Source organism: Stegostoma tigrinum, chromosome 4 (assembly GCF_030684315.1).
Source record: "Stegostoma tigrinum isolate sSteTig4 chromosome 4, sSteTig4.hap1, whole genome shotgun sequence".
NCBI lineage: Eukaryota > Metazoa > Chordata > Chondrichthyes > Orectolobiformes > Stegostomatidae > Stegostoma > Stegostoma tigrinum.
The window spans coordinates 93,730,810-93,756,521 of NC_081357.1; the positions used below are offsets into that span (position 1 = coordinate 93,730,810).

The 25,712-nt window shown below is 40.6% G+C and overlaps 1 protein-coding gene across 2 annotated transcripts in view; it reads left to right on the forward strand.

The window, feature by feature from the left end:
• Positions 1-652: 652 nt before the first annotated feature.
• Positions 653-25,712, forward strand: part of lats1 (large tumor suppressor kinase 1) — a 35,754-nt gene continuing 10,694 nt past the window's right edge. For both annotated transcript variants that reach the window (XM_048530964.1, XM_048530965.1), the window contains exons 1-5: positions 653-736; positions 2,759-3,283; positions 11,048-11,198; positions 14,328-15,919; positions 21,983-22,565. In XM_048530964.1, coding sequence (XP_048386921.1) covers positions 2,891-3,283; positions 11,048-11,198; positions 14,328-15,919; positions 21,983-22,565 — 2,719 coding nt within the window. In that variant the 5' untranslated portion in view covers positions 653-736; positions 2,759-2,890. The remainder of the gene's footprint in view (positions 737-2,758; positions 3,284-11,047; positions 11,199-14,327; positions 15,920-21,982; positions 22,566-25,712) is intronic.

The window sequence follows — 25,712 nt, forward strand, 5'->3', positions numbered from 1 at the left end:
GAAAATCAATTCAAACAGATTTTCTTTCACCTTAAACAATTCTGTATCCTACCAAAATGGCAACCTATAAACTAGTGAAAATTAATCATATCAAAAGTATGGTATCAGCTTCTTGATTCTAAGGCCTGAACCCCTTTAAACAGGCATAAGGGCAGAATTGAGAAGACGTGAAAAGCAGAATTGTTCTGCCTCATTGAAGTGTAACAGTGGCTGAAAGGGGTGTCAATTAGATCAGTTGGCTGGATGGCGATGCAGAGTAACATCAACGCAGTGGGTTCAATTTCCTCGCTGGCTGAGACTAGCACGAATGTCCCCACCTTCTCGACCTATCCCCTCTGGTACCCACAGCAGTCATCTCTGTCTAACGAGAGAACAGCTTTGTGATTCCTCTGGGACTGAGGAGATAGTAGAAACTGGAGGTGCTGGAGAATCTGAGATAACAAGGTGTAGTGCCGGATTCACACAGCAGGCCAAGCAGCATCAGAGAAGCAGGAAAGCTCATAATTCTTGCCTCGACCCTCTTTTTTTTCTGAAGAAGGGTCTATCTTGATTTCTGTTAGTCCTATGAACGTACACACCAAGCCGTTTGGTGGAGTTGGCGGCAGTGACTCCTCCTGGCCCGAGGGGGCGATAAACACCCACTCACGCAGACTGTGTCTATGATCTCGCGGGAGGAGATGAGCTGCGTTTCGGAGAGTCTAACGAGCGGCCATTGTGGGATTACGGTTTCTGTGGGGTAGGTAGATTGGGGATTGACTGCTGACCGGGGTGATAAAACAGGATGTTCTGTTTATTTCCTTATATCCCGCTGAGGGCCGTGGGGAGTGGGTCGCCGATCCTGGGTGGAGGTGCAATTGGTAGTGAGAAGGCAAGAAGATCCCGAGTCTAAAATGGCCGTGGGGCCTAAAGGAGAGATCGTGGGCAGGAAGAGTCCTGGACACCGAGCTCCGGTTGCAGGCCTAGCTTCCCGCGGCGGGCTCGGGGTTTGGGTCCGGTCTCTTATCGCAGGCCTCGTGCCTTAGAGTCGAGTCGGGTCGGGGGTGGGGGTGCTTGCTGACGGTCGTCGTCCTTTTGAATTATCGAATTAATCCCACTCTCCCGCTCATCTCTCAACACCGCAGTTTCTTCCCTCTTCAGTTTTTATTCACTTCCCTTTCGAAAGCTATGTACAGTTCATTTCCACTAATGTTGCATGCGGCAAATATTCCAGAGCATCATTTTTCGCTGTATAAACTTGCCCAATAATTTTTGCCTCTGATTCTTTTGTCGGTTACTTTAAGTCTTTGTCCTCTAGTTGTAGTTCCTCCCTGCCAGTGGAAACAGCTTATCCTTATTTAGTTTGAACCCTACTTAATTGTGAACATATCTGTTATATTTTCTTTACTTTCTCTGCTGTAGAAACAACAATGCAGCAGTTTTCTTAAGTAAGCTACTTTATTGATAGATGCATGAGGCTGACTCACTATTTAAGGTTGTGATATTAGCCTTGACCATTTCAAAAGATTTACAAGAAACAATAAACTTGTGTCAATTGAGCAATCATGTGGATGGTGCCCTATTTTGCTTTGTATCAGTTTGATGGTATATAGTTTGCACAAATAAACGTTTCAAAGTTGCAGACAGTAATCCAAAACTTCAATGCGATGAGTATGTGACATTCATAAAAGCCTTGTTTAAAGAAAAAATACTCCAATACAGTTCAAGATCCTAATTATCTTGTATTTTTTACTTTTTAAACGAATGTGTGAACAGACAGGGAATGGAGGATATGGACTATGTGCAGGTTGATGGGATTAATTTAGAATGCATCAAGGTTGGCCTAGAAATGGTGGGCCGAAGGGCCTTTTCCGTGCTGTTCTGTTTCTGTGTCAGACTGATACTGTGTGAAAAGTAAGTTGGCTTTCTGCTTCTGGGTGGAGTTATAGAGCAATGTGAAAGCTTTGTATTTCACGTTAATGTGATTTTTCATCTGATAGTTACCAAGTATCCATATGGTAAGTGATGATAAATATTGAGGATCAAATTAGCTGTTCAAAGTGGAGAAAAAATTTTATATTTCAAGGTCTGTTTCTGTGATAATCAAATTTTTAAGTCTGTTGTTTTACAATCACTGTATTTGCTGGAAAGGCATTGATGATGAAAATGTCCATATACATGATTTGTTTTGTCCCAGCTAGCTGAGCAGTCCAGATATGATCCTTGTCTTTTGTAATTATTCTGTGTGTTATTCTTTTAACATGCTACAGGTGATGAATTGTCTCTGTGGAATTGCTTATTTGCAGAGTAGTATGCTTCTGAAGCCTACAGATAAAGTTTGCCACAGATTGATCTTGCGGGGGAGGCCATAGATTTTGTTTAGCCTCTAGGTCTTTGTTTATTCTCTCCATTTAACCCAATGAATGTTTCTGCTGTCAGTTGATGTGAATTAACTGCTGCTGTTGTGTGGAAAAGTGCAGTGCTGGCACCCTCTGTCACCCTGTCACTGCATCCTCTGTCCCCACAGTATGACAGCACCAACAGACAGGTTATCCTTTGAGATATCTTAAAACGTGAGATACTTTAGGAGAGTGAATAAAAAGATGCTGGCAACTAGGAATCATTATGAATTTCTTTATAGAAGTGAGCTTTACTTTTGGTTTTGCATTAGTCTGAAGTTCAGTTAGTTTTGTAGACATACTTTTATGAGTGGAACATATTTGCATAATTTATGTTAAATGTTGATTTGTTTGACCTAATGCCTTTGTTTATTATGTTTCAGTTAACTGGATCTTGTAAATGTGCAGATGAGTAGAACAACAACGTCACAGCTGAGGGTCTTCAATATCTAACACAAAGCCAAGATCTCCTTTAACCTGCTAGAACTTCCGTAAATTACTGTAAACGTCTGTAAATGAGCCAAGATTGGTTAGTTTGTGCCGACAACTTCATGAAGAGAGGAGAGAAGCCTGATGGACATAGACAAATGAGGCCCAAAACATTCCCTGCCAGCAACTTTTCTGGGAGTAGCCGCCAGATGTTGCAGGAAATCAGAGAAAGTCTCAGGCATTTACCCAAACCATCAGGGGATGCTGGGAGCATTGATCAAAGTATGATGAAATTGGGTGCAGAAGATTCAAGACAACAAGGCCGGAATGCTCTTAAATTTGTCACTTACCAAAAAGCCTTGCAGGAGATCCGGAACTCCCTGTTGCCATTTTCAAATGAGTACAGTTCTTCAGTTCGTGGTTTCACGGATGTAAACAAACAGATGTTACAGGATTTAGTAAACGCAGGGTTTGATGAGGTGAGATCTATACAAGTGGAACGTTGTGAATTCCGTCAAAATAAAAATCAAAAGAACTGTGGATGCTGTGAATTCGGGAACAAAAACAAAATTGCTGGAAAAGCTCAGCAGATCTGGCAGCATCTGTGAAAGAAAAAACAGTTAACGTTTCAGGTCCGGTGACTCTCTTCCTCAGAACATTCTGAGGAAGCGTCACCAGACCCAAAGTGTTAACTCTATTTTTCCCTCCACAGATGCTGCCAGATCTGCTGAGCTTTTCCAGAAACTTTGTGAATTCCATACATGTAGATTTGGCTAGCTATATTGCTATATTCTTAGCAGATTTTTAATTTCCATTGTAAAGCTTGCCAAAGAGATAATTCTCGATAGAACAGTAACAGCATTCATTACGAAGTGCCAGTTGGCCAGTAAATTTGAAAATTGAGTCATGAATCTTAATTGTTGATTAAATGTTCTTCCACTGTTGGCTTTCTTTGAATGACATCTCACTCATAGCCTCCCTGTTACTTTTAATAACTTATAGGATTTATAGGTTAATTATCCATTCAACTCCATGCAGCAGCCAGATTTATTTCATTATGTACAAGCAGCATCTGATTGCCATAATGTTAGAAACTTAAACAGACATTTACCATAAGTAAATGCCATGCGTTGTGGGCAACAGTACTCCTGCAATTGCATCACACTGTGAATATTAATATCTTTCAGCATCAAGGATATCTGTTTTCATGATATAGAGGGCTGCTATTACCTTCCGAATGAAAGGCAAAGTGATATGAAGCTCCTGTCACAATTGGATCCATGAGTCTGTAATATCCAGTGTGACTTAACTGAAGCAGCAACATCAGTCAACATGGACAGTAGATCATAGAGTTTACATTCTCACCTCCATGACCTGCTTTCCCTGCTTAGATACATTAAGAAATCTTGTGTTATAGACCTTGGTAAATGAAGCAAAAGTTAACTCTACCTCTCTCTTCACATGAAGTTTGTTGTGATCCTTGGGCAGGTTAGTTTAAAACATAAAATACTCTTGTGTCCTATTTGTGGAGTATGTTGTTTTCATCTGAAATGTCACCAGGTGCATTTTTTGGGTGCTGATAACACTTTAATAAAAATCCTGAAAAAAGAGAGATGCTGATGAAGCTTCTTGTCTTCCACTCAGTAAGACAAATGCAAGAATGCCACAATTCAAAGGGAATAGCAGTTTAAACTGCACTCAAAAGGTTGATGATCGTAAGGCAGATTGACTGACCTAAGAATTACAATGGAGAATGCACCAGGCAGTCCTCATCCCCTATGCTTAAAAAGGCACAACACCTGACCAAGTTCTTTCCTTTTATAGAGGTCAGATTGCTACATAATGGATGTAGCTTCTAGCAAATGTAAATGAATCATGTTGTGGGCTTGACTTAGGTCTTAAGTTAGTTGTAGTTGTAATCGTAACCATGCTCTGTACAGTACTTGTTGACCATCCCAAAACTAAATCACATCTAGTGTTGGAGATTTGCAAGCACAGGCTGGTTGAATACAGTCAATATTTACCGACTCATTGGGATGTAAGGTGTATCTCACTCTGCCTCTGAAATTCTAATGGATAGGAAGAATGCCTTTTGGCCCAACGGGAACACCTTATTAGTGGAGAATACTACACGTGTTGATTGAAACTGGATGGAGTAGGCCAAACAGCAGATCAAACCTATCCCACCATTCCTGATCACGGCTGATTATCTCCTCAGTGCCATTTTCCTGTACTATCATCTTAGTCTCTTAATGTCGTTACTCTCCACAAATCTATCAAAATCTCTCAATTTCTGTCTAGTAACTGCCGAATGATTGAGCTCCCATCGCCCTTCAGGGGTAGAGAACTCCAATCAATGCAGCACCTTTTGAGTGAAGATACTCCTCCTCATCGTCTTAAATGGTCTCATTATCAAAAGATCATGTTCCTTGCTTCTAGAGTCACCATCCAGGGGAAACTTTCTTACCTGTACCTTGTTAGAATTTCATAAATTTTAATGAGATCACCTCTTGTGAAATGCCAGGGAATACAAACTCTCTTTCTTCAATCTCTCAAAATAACCCTACCATCCCATGGATTAATCTGGTGAATCTACGTCATATTCCTATTATAACAAGTATATACTTAGATAAGAGGCTAAATATAAGCGTGGTACTCGGAGTGAGATCTCCTCGAGGCTTAATTGCATAGTAGCATTTGCACAATGAACAGTTATCTAACTGAGATAGCCCTTACCCAATAGGATAATTTTGCTTCTTTGTTCTGGCACTATACTTGGATAATGAGCAAATGGCTTGAGTCCTGTTCACCAAGTTGCTGATAATCTTGTGGTTCATAGAACTGTAGGAATCTTAACATGGATATTTACCAATAAAGATAGGTTTGAAGTAAGCAGTTGTAAAGAACAAATTGCTGGATTTCTCAACTAACATGTCAAGAAAGGCAACTTGGTTTGCTGTTCCATTTCAAGGGTGAATTTGAGCCCTTGATGGAACCCAGTGTAAAGGTAAAGTGGAAAAGGAAGTTCTCTAATGTACCTGTAGAGTTAAATACAGCAAATGCATGTCCGTATGTAGATGATACAAGAAGTAAGAGGTTATAGATCTTTTTCACCAAAACCATGATTCTCATGGAAACTGACAGATGCTGGTGAGAGCTAGACCCAAGAACGAATCCCATATCAACATCCAGTTTGTCCTAAGTTAAAGCTGAACTCAGCTGTGTAAATTAAATCCATAAGTTCAATTAATACACTCAGAAAATGATGGCTTGTCTAGGTTACCATAATATAGTGACGCTATGACTTCCTTCAGCTGTAAATTGGTGAATGGCCTCACAGTTTGGATTATGCAGTGGATATAGTACTGCTATCAATTTGTAAATCTTATACAATCTTTATGAAAGTGAAGGAATCTTCCACCGTGCACATGGAAAAGTTATGCAAAGCTGTTATATAAATTTCCTTACCCAACCAATTATGGCTAAAGTAGGGTGTAATAGGACATTACACATATGCTTTGGGTAGCACATGCATGTGATCTATGAGGGCAAATTGTGATATGTGCCACATGGCAACTCATTCTTGTAACATAAATGTAACATTTTTTACACACCCTGCTCCATCGCAAGTTAATCATGCTTAGTGGTGAGTGCAATGGATGTGAAATTAAACCTATCATTATTGGTAAAATACATGACATTTATGTTCTTACATTTGTCAAAGAGGATTGTTTTAAACTCTCTTCAGGTTTGTAAGTATGTACGTCTGGATTAGCCATGACGCTTTGCAAAACCACCAGACATTGGTATTGAATGTGAAAGTCCAGCATGTCAATAAGTCGTCCAGCATGTCATTAACATGACATCCTATAGTTAGTGTGCACAAGAACAGCTAGACATATGGGACTAACATTAGACATGATGCTGTGACTGAACAGCACTTGCAGTACAATGCAGAGTGTACTAAGAATTACATTAACAACCAGTTGAAGCTTATTGGGCTTACACTGTGGTTCACCTACACTTTTCAGAAGCTACATTTATTCAAATGCAGAAGTGTGCCCTCTGCAAGCAGAACGAACATGTCCAGGCATTGTGCCTTTAATTTGAACTGAACAAAACCCTAAGGGGGCATGAGTTCCCTGGTGCATTCTCCATGGCAACACCTAGACCAACCACAGTCAACTTGCCAAATAGGTAGCGTCCTTTCTCATGCAGTATAAATTGTTGATCCCTTTGAATTTTGACTTTCCTGTGGCTGTACTGATGTGTGTAAAACTAAAATCTTCGACAGTATGTCTCTTTTGTTTAGCAATTGCAATTTGCTCTATCAAGCTACTGCTCCAATAATAAACGGCAATTCTCATTCAAAATATTAACAGCCCTTTCGAACAACTTTTAGATCTTTTTAACCAACCTGTTCAAACATGTTACGACACACCACTGGACCAGGTGGAACTTGAACCCAAGCCTATCTGGCCCAAAGGTAGGGACATTACCACGGCATCACTACAGCCCTGAAGCAACTTTTAATTGGATGTACTTAAAGGTTAAGAATTTAATTACCTCCTTCATTGAAGGTGGGTGGAGGTAGTTTTTTTTCTGTCTGTAGCCAGTTTGGTATTTAATAATATATTTAAAAAACTGATGGATTTCATTAAAGCTCGAGTGTGGTCCAAGGAAGAACTGATTATATATTTGGCAAAGATGTGGATCTGGACCGTGGAATTTCCTTAAAGAACCTGTTAAGATTGGAGCATAGGGCAAACTGGCTATGTTTTGAGTTTTATGGGTTTTTCAGTTTATAGCATTGTAATTGACTCAGCATTTGGAATTTGCCATGGTTGTCAAAATATGAATGCAATTTTCAGAACACTTTGTTGGCCTGAAACTGCCTAGCAACATGAAAGGCCTTTTACCAAAACAAAATTTCTTCTTTCAGTTTGTAATTATGTAGCATCAGCTTGCCAGGCAAAAGCCACAAGGAAGTTCTACGTAATTGTAATAACATTTGAGTTATCAAATTTATGGTAGAGGTATTGTTTTACTGCGTGTCTTGTTAACTTGTTGAACTTCTAATTGTGATGACCTCTCATTTATTTGACCTGTGGATCAAATTTATGATGTACTGCAGTAAAACATAAATGATGTATTTTTATTTCCTACTAGTTTGAAGATGTATAAATGTTTTTTCTTTAATGAACTGGACTTCCCGTTCAGTTTGTCAGCAACCTGTTAATGTAGAACATCCCGAAAATGTATCTAACCAGGACCTAGGATAATGGGTTGGTCTTTGCCTTCAGTGAAATTAGCTAAATTCAGTGTGATACTTCCTGGAAGATTTGAGAGACATGGGATCTGTTTGCAAGAGTGACCAGTGATGTTGAATCTTTGAGAAATGTGTGCTGAGCCCTTAAAGTTATAGCATGTTTAAGATTGAAAGAAAGTATAGATTGATGAAGCCCTGACCACTAACTGCTGATCACTTAATCTAGAGGATTTTTTAAGAAAATCTAAGCTTTGTTGATACTGCCTTGGTATGAAGCACAGGAGGATGCTGCTAATCTAACGTGTTTCACCATTTTCTTTGCATTGAGAATTTAGAACAAGAGGCTTCTCAGCTCCTAAGCATGTTCCACCATGAAGTTAGATAAGGGCAATTGGTACGCATGCTTTAACTCCGTTTAATTATGGATGTCACTTGATACCATTATCTAACAAAGAGCAAGCTGTCTTGGCCCTGATAATTTCAGTTGACCAAGCATTTACAGCCTTGTGGGAGAGGGTGTTGCGCATTTCCACTCCTCTTCCTGATTCCACTCTTGAGGGCCTGTCTTGCTCTTTAATTTTGTGTTCTTTTTTCCCTTCACCAGAAGAAAATAACTTCTCTGTTCTTAATACCCTCTTAACCTTTTCCCATCCATAGCATCATTTGGCCATTACAGATTAATTTTTGCTTGAATTTTATGTACTGTGTTTGATTTTTCTCTGTATTTTAGCTTTTCAAGATTCCATTTTATTTTCTGTACTAATCTTAATGAATTCTAGATAATCTGAGTCCTTATAATCTCCTGTTGCAACAGACCCCTTGCTGTGCATTCTTTGCTAATTTTTCAATTGGGTTTGTCAGAGCTGCTTCCCCTTTTTGTTAAATAAAAATAATACTTCCAGACTTTGCCTCCTTCCGCCACCTTCCTAACTTTTGTTTCAATTTTTATTCTATAAATACATGTTGGTCAGTGGTTTCTACATGTTTTGCACCCTTAGAGGCCTTGCTCCACCTTATTTTCTAGGACTGGATCTGGTATGAGGTAGCTCATTCTGACATTTAGGACCCAAACCATCTAAAACAGAGTTTTGGACACATTGCAGAATTGCATTTTCCACTTGCATTACATTTACTTGAGTCTGTTTTTGGCGTAATCCATGTCTGAATTGGCATATCAAGTCTAACCAATGTTGACATTCTGAGGAAATGATGCCCTCTTTAGACATTGGAAAGTCTTGTTGTGTAAAATACTTGAAATTCAACAATCTACTTCAAAGTTCCATAAGAGAGCCTACTGTACAACAAAGCATCTTTGGTGGAACCCGGTGGGAATTAAGAGGTTGTTTTCTTGTTTCTCACGTAAACAAATGATCAGGATTCAGAAATGCAAGTTGATCAAATTTTTGGTGAACTCTGGTAGAATAGTGAAGAAATTGACAGAATCCAAACCGTTTGCAAGTGAGCAGGCCAGTGATAAATGGAATTCAATATAATTTACAGCAAGTTTTATACATTCAAAGAAATGATGTGGAGAGCACACTTAAGTGGATGAGAGAGATCTGTAATTATACACATGACACTGGCTATATCTGGGCATATAAAGGCAGCAATTCATGGTGTCATTTTGGTTCAGAGGGAGGCCATTCACCCAGTCAGGTCCATGCCGATTCCCTGCAGTGCAAGCCTTTTGGTCCCATTACATTGCTCTGTTCCCATAGTTGGTTTCCCTTGGGTTTCCATCAAATTTTCCATTGAAATTATTGATCATCTGTGCATCCACTGTCCTTGTAGGCAGCATGTTCATGATCACTTACTGCATTAAAATCTGATTCCTCTAATCCCCATGCATCTCTTGCCCAAAGTATTAAGTTGCTCATCCATGGTCTTTGTAAATTACTGTTTCTTAATCAACCTTATCAAAGCTTACCACTCTTGGAAATCTCTATCAAATCTCCTTTTGCTCCGCTGAGAACAGCTCCAACTTTGCTAACCTAACCTTGATGATAAAATTCTTCATTCTTGGAACCGTTTTGATAAATCTCATCCATAGCTTCTCAACAACTCTCATATCCTTCTGAAATTGTAGCAGTCAGGACTGGAGGCAGTGCTCTAGTAGTGGTCTAACTAGAGTTTTATAAAGGATTAAGCATGACTTCCTTGCTTTTCTGAAGGCCAAGATTCCACAGCTAATTACTTTGAATATGACCTGCCACCTTCAAACATTTGTGTGCTGGAACCCCAGGTCTCGAGAAGGAATACTGTTGTAATGCTATGTTCTTGGAATATATGACATGTATTCACTGGCGTTTAGACAAATTAATGTAAAAACAGAGATTGAATGCTGGAAACTATTTGACAGCATAAACCCAAATCTATCAATGCTGACAATGTATTCGCTGCAGTTAGTGTTCCATTCTAATTTCTGAAGTGCAGGGAAAAATCAGAATTCTAAAAGCAGTACATATTGGAACAGTGAGACTAATCACTGCTGTCTGAGATCTAAGTTGTAAAGTACGTTATATCTCCAGTTTGGGAAATAAATCGGAAGTAAGTTGATAGGGCTATTGATTTCCATTGAAGGGTGATATATGTGGTCAAATGGCTTCCCTCAAGTGTGCTTTGTAGCTCTTTGTCTCTTGTTCTTTTAGTAGCTTCAATTAAAATGCTGAAACCACATTTTTTGTGGGAGTTATGGTGAGACCTATTACTGTAATTTTTTTTTTACAAACTAAGTGGAAATCTGAAAATGTGTCCATGACACAGTGATGATACAAAATAGGAGGGGAAATTCCCATTTTAAAAAATATCCATTGAGAGAATCTTGCTTATTACTATTGACTGTATCTTAATATGTAAACGTTTGTGTTTCTTAGATTTCTGAAAGTGCTTTCATTGACATGAAATATTTACTTTCTCTTTAAAAGAAGTTTTGGATTATATGTCAGCTCCATCAATTGCTCTTGATTATTTCTAGGACATGGTAGTTCGAGCTCTCAAGCAGACCAGCAGTCGCAGTATAGAGGCTGCAATTGAATACATCAGTAAGATGAGCTATCAGGATACACGACGAGAACAGATGGTTGCTGCAGCTGCAAGACCAGTGAATGCAAATGTGAAAGCACCAGGTATATATTACTGTAATATTATTTCACCTTTTAACCCTTTCAGTGCTAAGGTATAAGTCATGCCTCTGTCCCTAGTTTCTTTCCTGTTATTGTAGCAACATCCTTTCATGTGTCCAATTTTTGGCAGTTTTAAGGTGTCACTATGATTTATGTTTGCATTTATGCCACTTGATTAAATATCTTTCTTTATATGTTATAGTAATGTTTACTTGGTGATTCTGCTGCTTTGGGTTTTAACAGTTCATTTGATATTTATTTCATTGTGATATTGTAGGAGAATAGTTCATATTTGGTTCTGTTCATTTGTGTCGATCAGGTTAGCCTCAGCCATCTTGCCAGAAACTCAGTTGGCATTCGTGCTGTAATTCAAAACAGTGTGCAGCTGCAGTCAGCTTACTTTTGGTTTCTTAATGTGTTTGTACTTGACTGGAACATTATTTCTAACTAGCTGATCTGGATTACGTAGACAGTGTTTACAAGTTTTCTCTAGAGAAGTGGGACTGAACGTGTAAAATATCCAAACATATGTTGACTGTGGTCTAAAATGATTCAATTCAGTACTTGAAAGCAAAGATGTGTTCTACTGTTGTGAAATCTTTGTTCACCTTCCTGCTTTCCCCTTCTGTTATATACATTTACTAAAACCCTGCTAGGGTTGGGTAGGACTAAGCATATTGGAAGTAGTCATGGTCAGTTGTTTCTTTCCATGGAGCAAATATACTTCTTGTATTGGTACAAAAGTTGCTTGTACCTGAAGACGGGTGAGCTACGCAGGAGAGCACTCAGATGCCGTGTAGCGGATTTGCAGGTATATCTGTTTAACAAGATGAATTTCATCTTTTAGTCCGAATGACTTCACTCCAGCTGCTTGTTTTAAGAAGGTATTTATTTCAAAATATATTTTTAATCATATTCATCAGGATATTAAGTAGTGAAATCGGCAAGTGCAATTGCATTACCTAGTTTAATTGTTTCACTTTTACCTCATGTCTGAGGGCTTCCCCTTTGCTTGCACCTCTGCTTGCTCAGCACAGATACTGTATGCTGTTAAGTTCAAAATCTGTTTCCTGTTGGGCACACAGCCACCATACTAAACTGCTGATGATCAGCATAGTTGGGTGGAGTTAGGAATGTTGATTCTGCAGAGAAAATGGTTTGATGATCGGTAAACAGAATTTAGCACCAGGAGTAAGCCATTATGCGTTTGTGCTTATCTGTATCTTAATTTATTCCAACAGTTGTAGTTCTGCAATCTTCGTACCTTTGGTGATCAATCCTAGTTTTGAAATTTCAAATACGCTGCTCTGCATGCCCAATATCTTGTTTTCAATGAATATTTCCAGCATTTGCCATTTTTAAAAACTTTATTCACATCAAAAATTTATAAGTACCACTTAGTTTCCCTTCTGAACTATGGAAAAGTTCAGGGTGGGAGCTGGGTTGTTCCCAGGCCACTACAGTAAATAGTTTACCAATACTTTAGGGTTAAACACAACCAGCTGCTTTTAAACATTTCAAAATATTCAGGTTTTATCATGCCAGCATATAATTATTAATTTTTCACAGACAGTATCTACTGTGATAAATTGAACCTATTAAACAATGGTGTAAGATTGAGGTATGCTATAGAATAGTTTGTATCTGTATAGCACCTTTTTAATGGAGTAAAGGTAGTTCCTGGAAACATTATTGAACTGAGAAAAGGAAGCGTCAGGACAGGCAAAACTAAAGCTTTATCAAAGAACTACCTCCTAAAGAGGAGGAGAGAAGGAGCAAATTATTGCAGATGCTGGAATCTGAACTAAAAATATAAAATGCTGGACATCACAGCAGGTCAGGCAGCATCTGTGGAGAAAAAGCAAGCTAATGTTTCAAGTCTAGATCATTCTCCACAGCACTGAAGTGAAGTGTGGAGGGGGCAGCATTTATGCAAGTTTGTGCCTGTGTGTGTTTACGTGTCTGTGCATGTTGTGTGTGTGTGTGTGTGTGTGTGTGGGGGGGGGGGGGGCAGTGGTGGTGTTGGAGTGCTGGGGGAGAAAGGATTTTTGATAGTTCAGATTAAGTGATCAGAATGTGAGAATGACAGATGAGTGATGTGTCTGACTGTCGGACTGAAGAGTGGATGGTCTGATTGGAGTTGGGGTAGGGGAGGAAGGGAGAGAGCGGAGCAAGCAAAGCTAAAAGAAAGGGAAGGAATGGGTTCACTTTAAAGATGTTGAATTCAATATTGAGCCCAGAAGGTTGTAAACTGTCTAGTTTGAAGATGAAATGTTGCTCCTCCAATTTGTGCTGTCATTTGCTGGGGCATTGCAGCATGCTGAGGACAGACAAGTGGGCACGCACATAAGACGCTGTGTTAAAATGACCAGCTGTGCAAAGGCTAGGGTCATGTCTGCGCATGGATCGGAGGTGTTCTGCAAAGCAGCCACTTGGTCTGGTTTGGTTTCTCCAACGTAGAGTAAGCCCCATTGGGTGTAACGAATACAATACACAAGATTCAAGGAGGTACGGGTGAATTGCTGCTTCACCTAGAACGATTGTTTGGGGCCTTGGATGGTGAGCAGGGAGGAAGTGGAGGGGCAGAATTTACACCGTTTGCAGTTGTGTGAAGGTGGGGTGGTGTTGGTGGTAGAGGAATGGACTAAGGTGTCCCAGAGAAGCTTGGGTGTGAAATTTTCAAGTTAAGGGTTTTAATGTTAGTGGTAGGGCGATGGAAATTGGGTGTAGTCTCAGCCAGAAATAGAGGAATACAGAAATTTTGAGGATTGTCCAATTAAAAATTACAGAAATGGGAAGATTGAGACCATGAAGCAGTTTAAATCAAACATAAAATGTTTTAGATAAATAGTTTTACAGCTGGCTGTGCTGTGTATTACTGTGGATTATCTGAATTTAATATTTTCCTGTTATGATTCTCCATGGTGAGTGATGTGCTATTTACCAGGAAGTGTAGGTGAATATGTTACAATATTGTGAAGTTAACTGCGAGTTTACTGTAGGCAGATCAATAATACATGCATTTGTGGTAATATATGAAATGTCATCTAATCTAACAAAACTTTGTTTTGTCTGCATTACTGATATTACTTCATGCTAGCAGCATTTTATTTTTCTCATCTTCTTTAACAGCACCCAGCACGGTTCAGCAAACAATTAACCGGAGGCCAAGCTGGAAGGGATCAAAAGAATCTTTAGCTGCACAGCGACATGGTCCATCATTGATGGAGGGTGTGGGATATCGAGCAGACAGCCCCGTCCCCCAGGTAGAAATGGGTCGCCCGTTGTCATCAGGTTCAGGAATAACTGCGTATACACAGAGCCATCCGGGTAATGGACAGGTGCCTTTGGGAGCAGTGAACACTCAGAGAGGGAACACCCAACCACCACTCCCAGTGAGGAGTGTAACTCCTCCACCACCTCCACCCAGAGGACAGACTCCTCCCCCACGTGGCACCACTCCTCCTCCACCCTCCTGGGAGGGAAGCCAGCAGCCAAAACGGTTCTCTGGCAACATGGAATACATGATTACACGAATATCACCTGTGCCGCAAGGAGCCTGGCAGGATGGGTTCCCACCAGCCAACCTCAATGCAGCCTCTATAATGAATGCACCACCTCAAGGCCAAAGAGGAATCAGTCCTATTCCACTCGGTAGGCAACCTATTATCATGCAAAATGCCACTTGTAACAAATACAACTACACAGCAGGCCGACCAGGCCACCAGAATGGATCGGCACCACCTGAAAGCTCTGTAGGTGGACACTTCGTGCCACATTCAACTGTTATGGGAGGAAGTGCGGTGAGTCGCCAGCCACCTCCATACCCTCACTCTCAGTCTAGCAGATTAAGCCCCAGCGCCCTCCAAATGCAAGCTGGTGGGCCTGCTGCTTCCAATTACAGTAGTAATCTAAATGGAAACGTTTCACAGTCTGTCATGGTGTCAAATCGAAACAGCCAGAACATGGATCTTTACAACATCAGTGCACCTACTATTACATCTTCATGGCCACAGCCACCTCCACCTCAGTCCCAGTCTTCACCTGGTGGACAGGAGATGTCTAACTGGCATCCTTCTCCAAATCTGAATGCACCTGTACGATCCAATTCCTTCAACAACCACCTTCTCTCCAGTCGGCAGCCTCATTCCAACTCCCAGCCATCCGTCACTACAGTAACGGCCATTACACCCGCCCCCATTCTGCAGCCTGTGAAGAGCATCCGTGTACAGAAACCTGAGCTTCAGACAGCACTTGCACCTACTCACCCTCCCTGGATGCAGCAGACAGGGCCTGTGCCTGAGTGTCCCACTCTAACCGAAGCTCCAAGTTATCAGCCTCCACCTCCACCATACCCCAAGCATTTGCTTCAGCAAAACCAGTCTGTGTCGCTGTATGATACTGTAGCCAAGGTCAACAAAGATGAGCACACAGCAAAACAGTGTATGTTACAGGTGGCTCAGAGCGCAGAAGAAGATGAGCATGATAAGGCTACCGAATATGGTGAACGGTTTGATGCAACAGAGAAGGAAAAAAAACAAATTACAACATCACCTGTCCCAGTGCGGAAAAACAAAAAAGATGAGGAACGTAGAGAGTCACGAATTCAGATATACTCTTCACAAGCCTTCAAATTCTTCATGGAGCAGCACGTGGAGAACGTGCTCAAGTCTCATCAGCAGAGAATGCATCGCAAAAAACAGCTTGAGAATGAAATGTCAAGGGTAAGGTTCCTTTCACAAGGCACTTGATCCATATTGAACATTTTTCAGTTAGGCTCCTACCTACCCCTTTTGTTTGCCTTTGTTATGAGTAGCCATGAAGATAGGAATGATGAGGTTGGTCATATTTTCACACTTTTCATTCTTGCTTTGTATGAAGCACACCTTTTGTAGCTAAAACACAGTATTGACAGATAAACGGCTTCAGGCCTGTAAAGGTGATCATTTGGGTAAGCTTCCAGGTATACAAGGAAAAGAAAATTAAAGGAGAGCTTTATTTGAATTTTTGTTCTACGTTGATCCATGACATTAGCCTCTCCTCAGAGGTAGGACTCATGCCTCTTCAGTTTTTTGCAGAATTAAGTGCCATCTCGGAAGTTTGGGTGCATAAAACTAGGCTGCCACCTTAGTGCAGTGCTGCACTTTACTTCAGATCAGATTTTCAACCAAGGCTGAGTTCAGTCTCCATTGGATAGACAAAACCCCTGGCACTATTCAAAAAAGAAGCAGGGAGTATAGGTCATTATTTTTAGCTGAAAAATGGTTTGTGTGAACATAATAGAATTACGATTTATAGAACTTCTGTTACACTTTTTATTTACGAGAGAAACTACTTTTCAGAATTACTTAATTGGCTGTAAAGCACTGAGGAACATCGTGAGATTGTGAAAGATGCTCTAGGAATTCAATTCATTCTTCTTAGAAAGACTGACATCTGTCAGCACTGAAATATAAAGACATCTTTGATCTTGCCTTGAGAGAATGAGAAAAGCTGAATAGTCAGTGAGAAATTAGATGCAGTGCAAGGGGATAAAAGAGTGAAGACTAGAACTATTTAGGTAAACTAAACTGAAACTTAAAATGAAAGCATATGATCATATGAGGATCAGCAAAACTAAAGAAAACCATGAACGTAAAAATTGAAACTAGATATTTAAAGCTTATTAAGTGTTAAGCATGCAATGATGGAGATGGATCAGTTATTGAAGGTTATTGTAGTAAAGTGATGCTGGAAAGAACCCTGCAGCCCAATGGTATCAATGTGGACTTCACAAGCTTCAAAATCTCCCCTTCCCCCGCCGCATCCCAAAACCAGCCCAGTTCATCCCCTCCCCCCACTGCACCACACCACCAGCCCAGCTCTTCCCCACCCCCCACTGCATCCCAAAACCAACCCAGCCTGTCTCTGCCTCCCTAACCTGTTCTTCCTCTCATCCATCCCTTCCTCCCACCTCAAGCCGCACCTCCATTTCCTACCTACCACCTCATCCCACCTCCTTGACCTGTCTGTCTTCCCTGGACTGACCTATCCCCTCCCTACCTCCCCACCTATACTCTACTCTCCACCTATCTATCTTCTTTTCTCTCCATCTTCGGTCCACCTCCCCCTCTCTCCCTATTTATTCCAGAACCCTCACCCCATCCCCCTCTCTGATGAAGGGCCTCGGCCCGAAACGTTAGCTTTTGTGCTCCTGGGATGCTGCTTGGCCTGCTGTGTTCATCCAGCTTCACACTTTATTATCTTGGATTCTCCAGCATCTGCAGTCCCCATTATCACTGGAAAGAAATTAGTTGACTTGAAGTAGGTGTAAGGTCACCAGGTCTTGAGGAAATACATCTGAGCCTATTAACATTGATTAATGATGGCTACAGTATTCAATCCTGTAATTGTAAATTGTGCCATTGGACTAAGGACAGCTAATATAATGCTTTTTTTTCTTGATGGAGAAAGAATAAAGTTATGATCTACTCTCCATTTTGATATATTTGAATAATTTAAGATAAAATTAATGAATATTTTGAATTCAGTGGGTTAATTGAGCACTGTCATTGTGGGTTAGTTAAATATAAGACCATCCAGTACTAATGTACCCTTCAACGGAAAAGTAAAAGAAGTATTTGAAGCAGAGGAGGGCACAGGGCATTAGGTTTAAAGTTCGAGCAAAGAGTTGGCATAGACAGATGGCCATTTTCGTGTTATGAACCCTTTGTGGCTAATTTTTTTATTGATGGTAGTTAGAAGAAATTCTGGTACACGAATGCATAATGCAGCAGTCCCTCACTACAGCATCATAGCATTGGTCTATATTTTATGGTCAAGTCCTAGTTAAGGTAAACTAACACACAAACTAGGTACATGATACAAATTTATAATAAATGCATCAGAAACTAAATCATTCAAGCAAACTGTTACAACTTACCACTGAAACTTATCAACGCCTATAGAAAATTATCCAATTATGTTCTGTGACATGGGCCGTACCAAACAGCAAAGATCAGTGGCACCACTTTTATGTCCTTTTCATAGTATTTTCTTGGTGGTTTCCTTTCTCATATTTGCTTAGTTTCAAACCCATGTAAGATTTCTTTCCCTTGGTATTTCTAATGATATTTTGTGCATACATGCTCTATTAGTGTTGGTTAAAGAAAGTTGGAATAGATTCTTAACAATGACTCACTCTCCTGAGCACTGTCCTGGCTCCTTCTACACATCGTACTTGAATCCCAGTTCTCAAATGTGCATTTCATGATGCTGTTCTCTCATAGTTTAATGCTCTTTAATATTATATTTCCTCCAGTGGCTTTTCCTGTGTCCTTTTGATCCCCAAATACTTTGACATGTATCCTTAGCCCTCTCCTCAGATGTATCTTTGTGTGTGGCATCCACCACTTCTGTACTTTTGTCACTGAATACCTCACTGTTAATTCTTTCATCACCTGCCTGTCTGGTATAAAGATCAAGATGAATCCAGTTCAATAGCATTAAATTCAGAGCAGCCAGCTTAGCTCTGTCCAACATTTTGAGCTCCGCAAGCACCATTCCAAATGCAGTTGATGGGTCTGGCAGCTATTTACAGTGCTCGTCATGCAGTTGTGTCACTTTATTCAAGTGCCACTTTATAAAACCACAGCTACAAAAATCGATACCAACTCTAAAGCACTCCCTGCAGGATTGTTAGAAGTAGATTTACTTACAACATTGGAAATGGAATTGCATATATATTTGAAAAATGCCAAGTTTATAGATAAAGTGTAGAGGAGTGAGTCAAATTTAAGTTTCTTTGAACAGCTACAGCGGGCCTGATGAGCCTAAATACCTATTTTGCTGTTAAATTCTCTTTTTAACGTTATTTATTTGTTCTTGGCAGTAATGGATTTTTTTTTTAGCAAATGTGTCCTGCAACTGTGATTTTCTTGCTTGTCCTTTCGAGTTGCACTGTTGTGTGGAGGATGTATATTGGTGAATTAAAGTTAATCTCGTAGTTTATAATGTTTTCCACACTGCCTGCGTATTGAGTGTTGTATCTTCAGACCTTGCAGGGTGTACATGTTAGTGTCATTTTCCTCTTCCAGAAGCGGTCTCACTGCCGTTAGTAATGTGTGCTGTCTTTTGCATTTTAATTGTAATCTAGGAGTGTGCTGATAATCTGGGTGGCACAGTGGCTCAGTGGTTAGCACTGCTGCCTCAGCGCCAGAGACCCGGGTTCGATTCCAACCTCGGGTGACTGTGTGAAGTTTACACGTTGTTTTCAAGTTTGCGCGGGTTTCTCCCGGGTGCTCCAGTTTCCTCCCACAGTCCAATGATATGCAAGTTACATGGATTGGCTATGCTAAATTGCTCATAGTGTTCAGGTATGTGTAAGTTAGGTGCATTAGCCATGGGAAATGTAGGGTTACAGGGATAGGGTAGGGGGGATGGGTCTTGGTGGGATGCTCTTCAGATGGTTGGCATGGCCTTGTTAGGCTGACTGGCCTGTTTCCACACTGTGGATTCTGTGATCTTGTGCAGTATGCCTTAATAGTTTCCCAGATCACATTAATTCCAAGAACATTTGTAGTACAGCTTCAAAAAATGAAGACGTTACTAAGGATTCATTCTTGGTGCATCTCTAATTAGGTCCTCATTTTTATAGAATGATTCGGAGGTAATTTGTTCAATTTGGCACATAACAACAGCTCATACTTGATGAGTTAAATAGTGCACAGCGAACTAAATAACATATCGATCATTTAAACTTGTTTTTCTAAATGGAATCGGCCTTGATTCACTGACAACACAGTATTCTCTAAGTGTGACTTTTCAATCTCACTTGATAGATTTGGGCACATAATCTAGACTTTGTGGAGCCCAGCAATGCCCGAGGTGCCACCTTTCAGATGAGAATTTTTTAAAAATTGTACGTTAAACTGTAGTTCCGTCTCCGGTTGATTTGAAAAACCCATTCGCATTATTTAAAGAATACAGACTATTCTCCCAGGAGTCTTGACCAATATCCAGATATCACCACCAAAAACAGATTATCTACTCATTATAGTAATGTTTCTGGTATCTTGCATTGCAATACTGATTGAAATTTATTAATTGAGATCCAATTTAGGACAGTGTGAAATTGTTACATATGTAATTTACAGTCATTCTGCCATGTCCACGCAGGTTCCACTCCTGAGAGCCCCTGCACATGATGAAATCTGAGAGTCCTGAGTTCATTTCAAAATAGGTTAAAAATCGTGAATGCACAATTTTCGCCTGCAGATGTTGACTTTTGTTGATAATTATTTTTAACATGGGCAAATTTGTGATTTTGTGGATACCAAGGATTTATTGTAAATACTTATTATTATATTGAACTTAAATTGTGTTTTTTGTTTGTCATTTCCCAACAAATCACAACCATGATTTTAATAAGAGATAAGTAGGAACTGCAGTTTCTGGAGAATCTGAGATAACAAGGTGTAGAGCTGGATGAACACTGCAGGCCAAGCAGCATCAGAGGAGCTAGAAAGCTGACGTTTCGGGCCTAGGCTGTTATCTTCTGAAGAAGGGCCTAGGCCTGAAACGTCAGCTTTCCTGCTCCTCTGATGCTGCTTGGCCTGCTATGTTCATCAAGCTCTACACCTTGTTATCTCATGATTTTAATAATTTTGAATTTAATTTTATTGGTGGTCTTCCCTCAATAGATAGGAATTCCTGAAGTCAGTTGATATTTCCATTACTAGTAATTTGATGAATTGATTAAGTACTAAATTTGTGACCTAATCTTTGCTCTCCAATTCCAGTTCTTACATTGTCTCAGAGGCCGTATTGAAATCCATGAGAGGAAGAAACACGAAAGCTGTTTCCTTCTAGTAATTGCACTGACACTAAAAACAGATTCTGAGAAGTCATTTGTTTCTGTCATTGGATTTAGTTGATAGTTAGAGGACGTCAAAAAAATAAAGTTGGATAATTTTGGACCCAAAATGTTCAATTTCTGTTAACTCTTGCAAGCTTCAGACAGAGACATATATATCTCATTCATCCCCATAATTACATAGCCTTAACAGCATTGATGCACTGAATGTCATGATATTTTCAGTTTGTGGAACTTTATTAAAATTGCCAGCACAATCATTGTTTAGAAGCTTAAATACTAAGCAAATTCTGTCTGTAATTTGTTCAAATCTAATATCCCTGTGCCTTTCCTATTCACATTTCCATTATAGTAACATTTGTCCATACTTAAAGAACTATCTATGTAAACGTGTTGTAATGTAACTATAATGTTTCATTAATCTGGAGTCTGAGGCCCAGCAAGTGTTCCGTGAAGAGAAGTTGAAATACTTCTCTGCTTCTAAGGACAGTATTTATTAAGAATTGATCTCCTTTGTCTGTAAGTTTCAGCACTTGTTATTGTTGAATTTAAAGTCTTTCAAACATTTATGTTATCAAGGTATAATAGAGTTGAAGAGAAGGGCTGGTTTGCTTCCAAAAATCAGAATTTGCAACATTGATTGCTGTTCTTATTGGCCATGACATGAAGTAATGGCACAGTTACATGGGTAGTTCCATTTTATATAGACATAGGAATTTATAATGGAAATATAGAATTGAGAAATATAAAAATAAATGTACCATGAAGTGGGCACTGAACTGTTAATAAGCACTAGCAACCTGTTTAATCTGAAGACAACAGTTACCTGAACACTCAATGTACAGCATTCAGGAAATTGTTTTAAAGTCTATTTTCCATCTGTTCTTGAATGAATTTCAGTTTGAAAATTTTAACACTCTTTGTTTACTTCTAGGTTGGATTGTCAAAAGACGCTCAGGATCAGATGCGCAAAATGTTGTGCCAAAAAGAGTCCAATTATATCCGCCTCAAGAGGGCAAAGATGGATAAGTCCATGTTTGTGAAGATCAAGACTCTGGGAATAGGTGCATTTGGGGAAGTCTGTCTAGCTCGGAAAGTAGATACCAATGCATTATATGCTATGAAAACACTAAGGAAGAAAGATGTGTTGCTGCGAAATCAAGTTGCTCATGTCAAAGCTGAACGGGATATCTTGGCAGAAGCTGACAATGAGTGGGTAGTTCGACTCTATTATTCATTCCAGGACCGAGACAACCTTTATTTTGTGATGGATTACATTCCAGGAGGGGACATGATGAGTCTCCTAATCAGAATGGGCATCTTTCCAGAACCTCTGGCACAATTCTACATTGCTGAACTGACCTGTGCTGTGGAAAGTGTTCACAAAATGGGCTTCATTCATAGGGATATTAAACCAGATAACATTCTTATAGACCGAGATGGGCACATAAAACTAACTGACTTTGGGCTGTGTACTGGTTTTCGATGGACCCACGATTCTAAATATTACCAAAGTGGTAAGTAATACCATTGGTATGGTAATTTTACTGTATACAAATATTATTTAATTAAATTACATATAGGCCATCCCCTATTCCTAATTGCTTCACCTCCGAGATCTGCTCCCGAGATGAGGCGTTCCACTCCCAGACATCCCAGATGTCCTTGTTTTCAAGGACCCGCAATTTCCTCTCCACAGTGGTTGAAAACACTTGACCATGTCTCTCGCATTTCTCGCAACTCGTCCCTCTCACCCCCACCCCGCAATAATAACCAAAACAGAATCCCCCTTGTCCACACATACCACCCCACCAACCTCTGGCTGCAATGCATCATCCTCCAACACTTCCTTCACCTGCAGTCCAACCCCACTACCAAAGACATTTTCCCCTCCCCACCCTTATCTGCTTTCCAGAGGGACCGCACTCTCTGACTCCCTTGTCTGCTCCACACTCCCCACCAGCCCCACCACTTTTTCCTGCAACCCAGGTAGTGCTACACCTGCCCCTACACCTCCCTCTTTACCCCCATCCCAGGCCCCAAGAATACCTGCACATTTGCTAATGTTAATTCTGTATCTGCTGTTCCCGTTGTGGCCTCATCTACTTTGGGGAAACCAAGCGGAGATTTGGGGACCACTTTGTGCAACACCTATGCTTGGTTCACAACAAATAACTGCACCTCCCAGTAACAAACCATTTCAACTGCCCTTCCCACTCCTTGGACAACATGTCTGTCATGGGCCTCCTGCAGTGCCACAACAATGCCACCCGAAGGTTGCATGAACATCTTCTCATATTTCACTTGGGAGCCCTGCAGCCCAGTGGTATCAGTGTGGACTTCAAAAGCTTCAATATCTCCCCTCCGCCACCCCCCCCCCCCCCCCCCAAATAAAACCAACCCAGCTCTTACCCTCCTCCCTAACCTGTCCTCCCACCTATCGACTCCTCCAACCTCAAGCCCCACCCCCATCTTCTACCTACTAGCCTCATCCCACCTCCTTGACCTGTCCGTCCTCCCTGGATTGACCTACCCCTCCCTAACTCCCCACTTACACTCACCTTTACTGGCTCCAACCCTGTCCCCTTGACCTGCCTGTCTCCTCTCCACCTAAATGCTCCTTTTCTATCTTCTATCTGCCTCCCCATTTCTCCCAATTTATTTCAGAATCCCCTTCCCCTCCCCCTTCTAAAGAAGGGTCGAGACCCAAACTGTCAGCTTTCTTGCTCCTCTGACGCTGCTTGGCCTGCTGTGTTCATCCAGCTCTACACCTTGTTGTCTCAGATTCTGCAGCACCGGCAGTTCCTACCATCTCTGCCACAGATATTATTAATTGCTCTGTTCAATCATTAATTTACTGATGTTAGATATGAGATAATAGTCTAACACTGTCACAGCCATTGGAAGTAATTTCAGGTGGGTTTCCTGCATTCCTGTAGACAAAGATTCTAATCTTTACCAAGTACTTGTGCGGACTGGACACTGATTTGGGTCACTTATGTCTGTAAGCTCAGTTTCATGACAACTCATCCATGCCAACTAGATTTCTTGAATTAATCTAACCCCATTTGCTAGCATTTGGTCCATATTCCTCTGAACCCTTCCTATTCATATACCCATTCGGATGCCTTTTTAGATGTTGTAGTTGTACCAGCCTCCAACACTTCCTCCAGTAGCGCGTTCCATTGATGCACTACCCTCTGCATGAAAAAGTTGCTCCCAGGTCCCTTTTAAATCTTTTCCCTGTCACCTTAAACCTATGTCCTCTAGTTTTGGACTCCCTTACCCCAGGGAAAAGACCTTAGCTATTCACCCTATCTATACCCCTCATCGTTTTATAAACCACTATAAGGTCATCCCTCAGCCTCTGATGTTCCACAGAAAATAGCCCCAGCCTATGCAGCATCTCCCTTTAGCTCAAACACTCCCACCCTGGGAACATCCTTGTAAATCATTTCTGAACCCTTTCAAATTTCATAACATCTTTCCTATATCAGGGAGACTACAATTGGGTGCAGTATTCCAAAAGTGGCTTAACCAATGTCCTGTACGGTCCCAACATGACCTCCCAACTTCTGTACTCAAGCAGTGACCAATAAAGACAAGCATACCAAATGCCCCTTTCAAAATCCTGTCTACTTGCCACTCTGCTTTTATGGAACTATGAACCTGCACTCCAAACTCTTTGTTCAGTAACACTCCCTGGGACCTTAGCATTAAGTGTATGAGGCCTGCCATAGTTTACCCTTTCAAAATGCAGCATCTGACATTTATCTAAATTAAACTCCACCTGTTACTTGTCAGCCCATTGGCCCATCTGATCAAGGTCCTGTTGTCCTCTGAGGTAGCCTTCTTCTTTGTCCACTACACCTCCAATTTTGGAATCTTCTGTAAACTTACTAACTATATCTCTCATGTTCACATCAAAGTTTTTATATATCTGACAAAAAGCAATGGACCCAGCACCGATCTTTGTGGCGCACTGCTGGTCACAGGCCTCCAGTCTGAAAAGCAGCCCTCCACACTGCATTCTGTCTTCTACCTTCGATCCAGTTCTGTATTCAAATGGCTGGTTCACATTGTATTCCATTTCATCTAACCTTGTTAACCAGTTTACTGTGAGGACCCTTGTCGAATGTCTTACTGAAGTCCATATAGATCACGTCTACTGCTATGCCCTCATCAATCCACTTTGTTGCTTCTTCAAAAAACTCAATCAAGTTAGTGAGACACAATTTCACATGCATAAAACCATGTCCATTACCCTTAATCAGTCCTTACCTTTCTAAATATATGTAAATCGTGCCCCTCAGGAATCCCTCCAACAACTTGACATCAGGCTTACCAGTCTATAGTTGCCTGGCTTTTTGTTTCCACCTTTCTTAAATAGTGGCACCACATTATCCAACCTCCAGTTTTCAGCATGTCACTTGTAGCAATTGATGATTTTTTAAAAATTTCAGCAAGGGGTGCAGCAATGACTTCCACAACTTCCCATAGAGTTCGAGGGTACACCCGATCACGTCCTGTGGATTTATCCATCTTTATGTTTTTTAAGATTTCTAGCACCACCTCCCTGTAATATGGACATTTTCAAGGTGTCATTATTTATTTCCTCATGTTCTCTATCTTCCATATCCATCTCCACAGTAAACACTGATGCA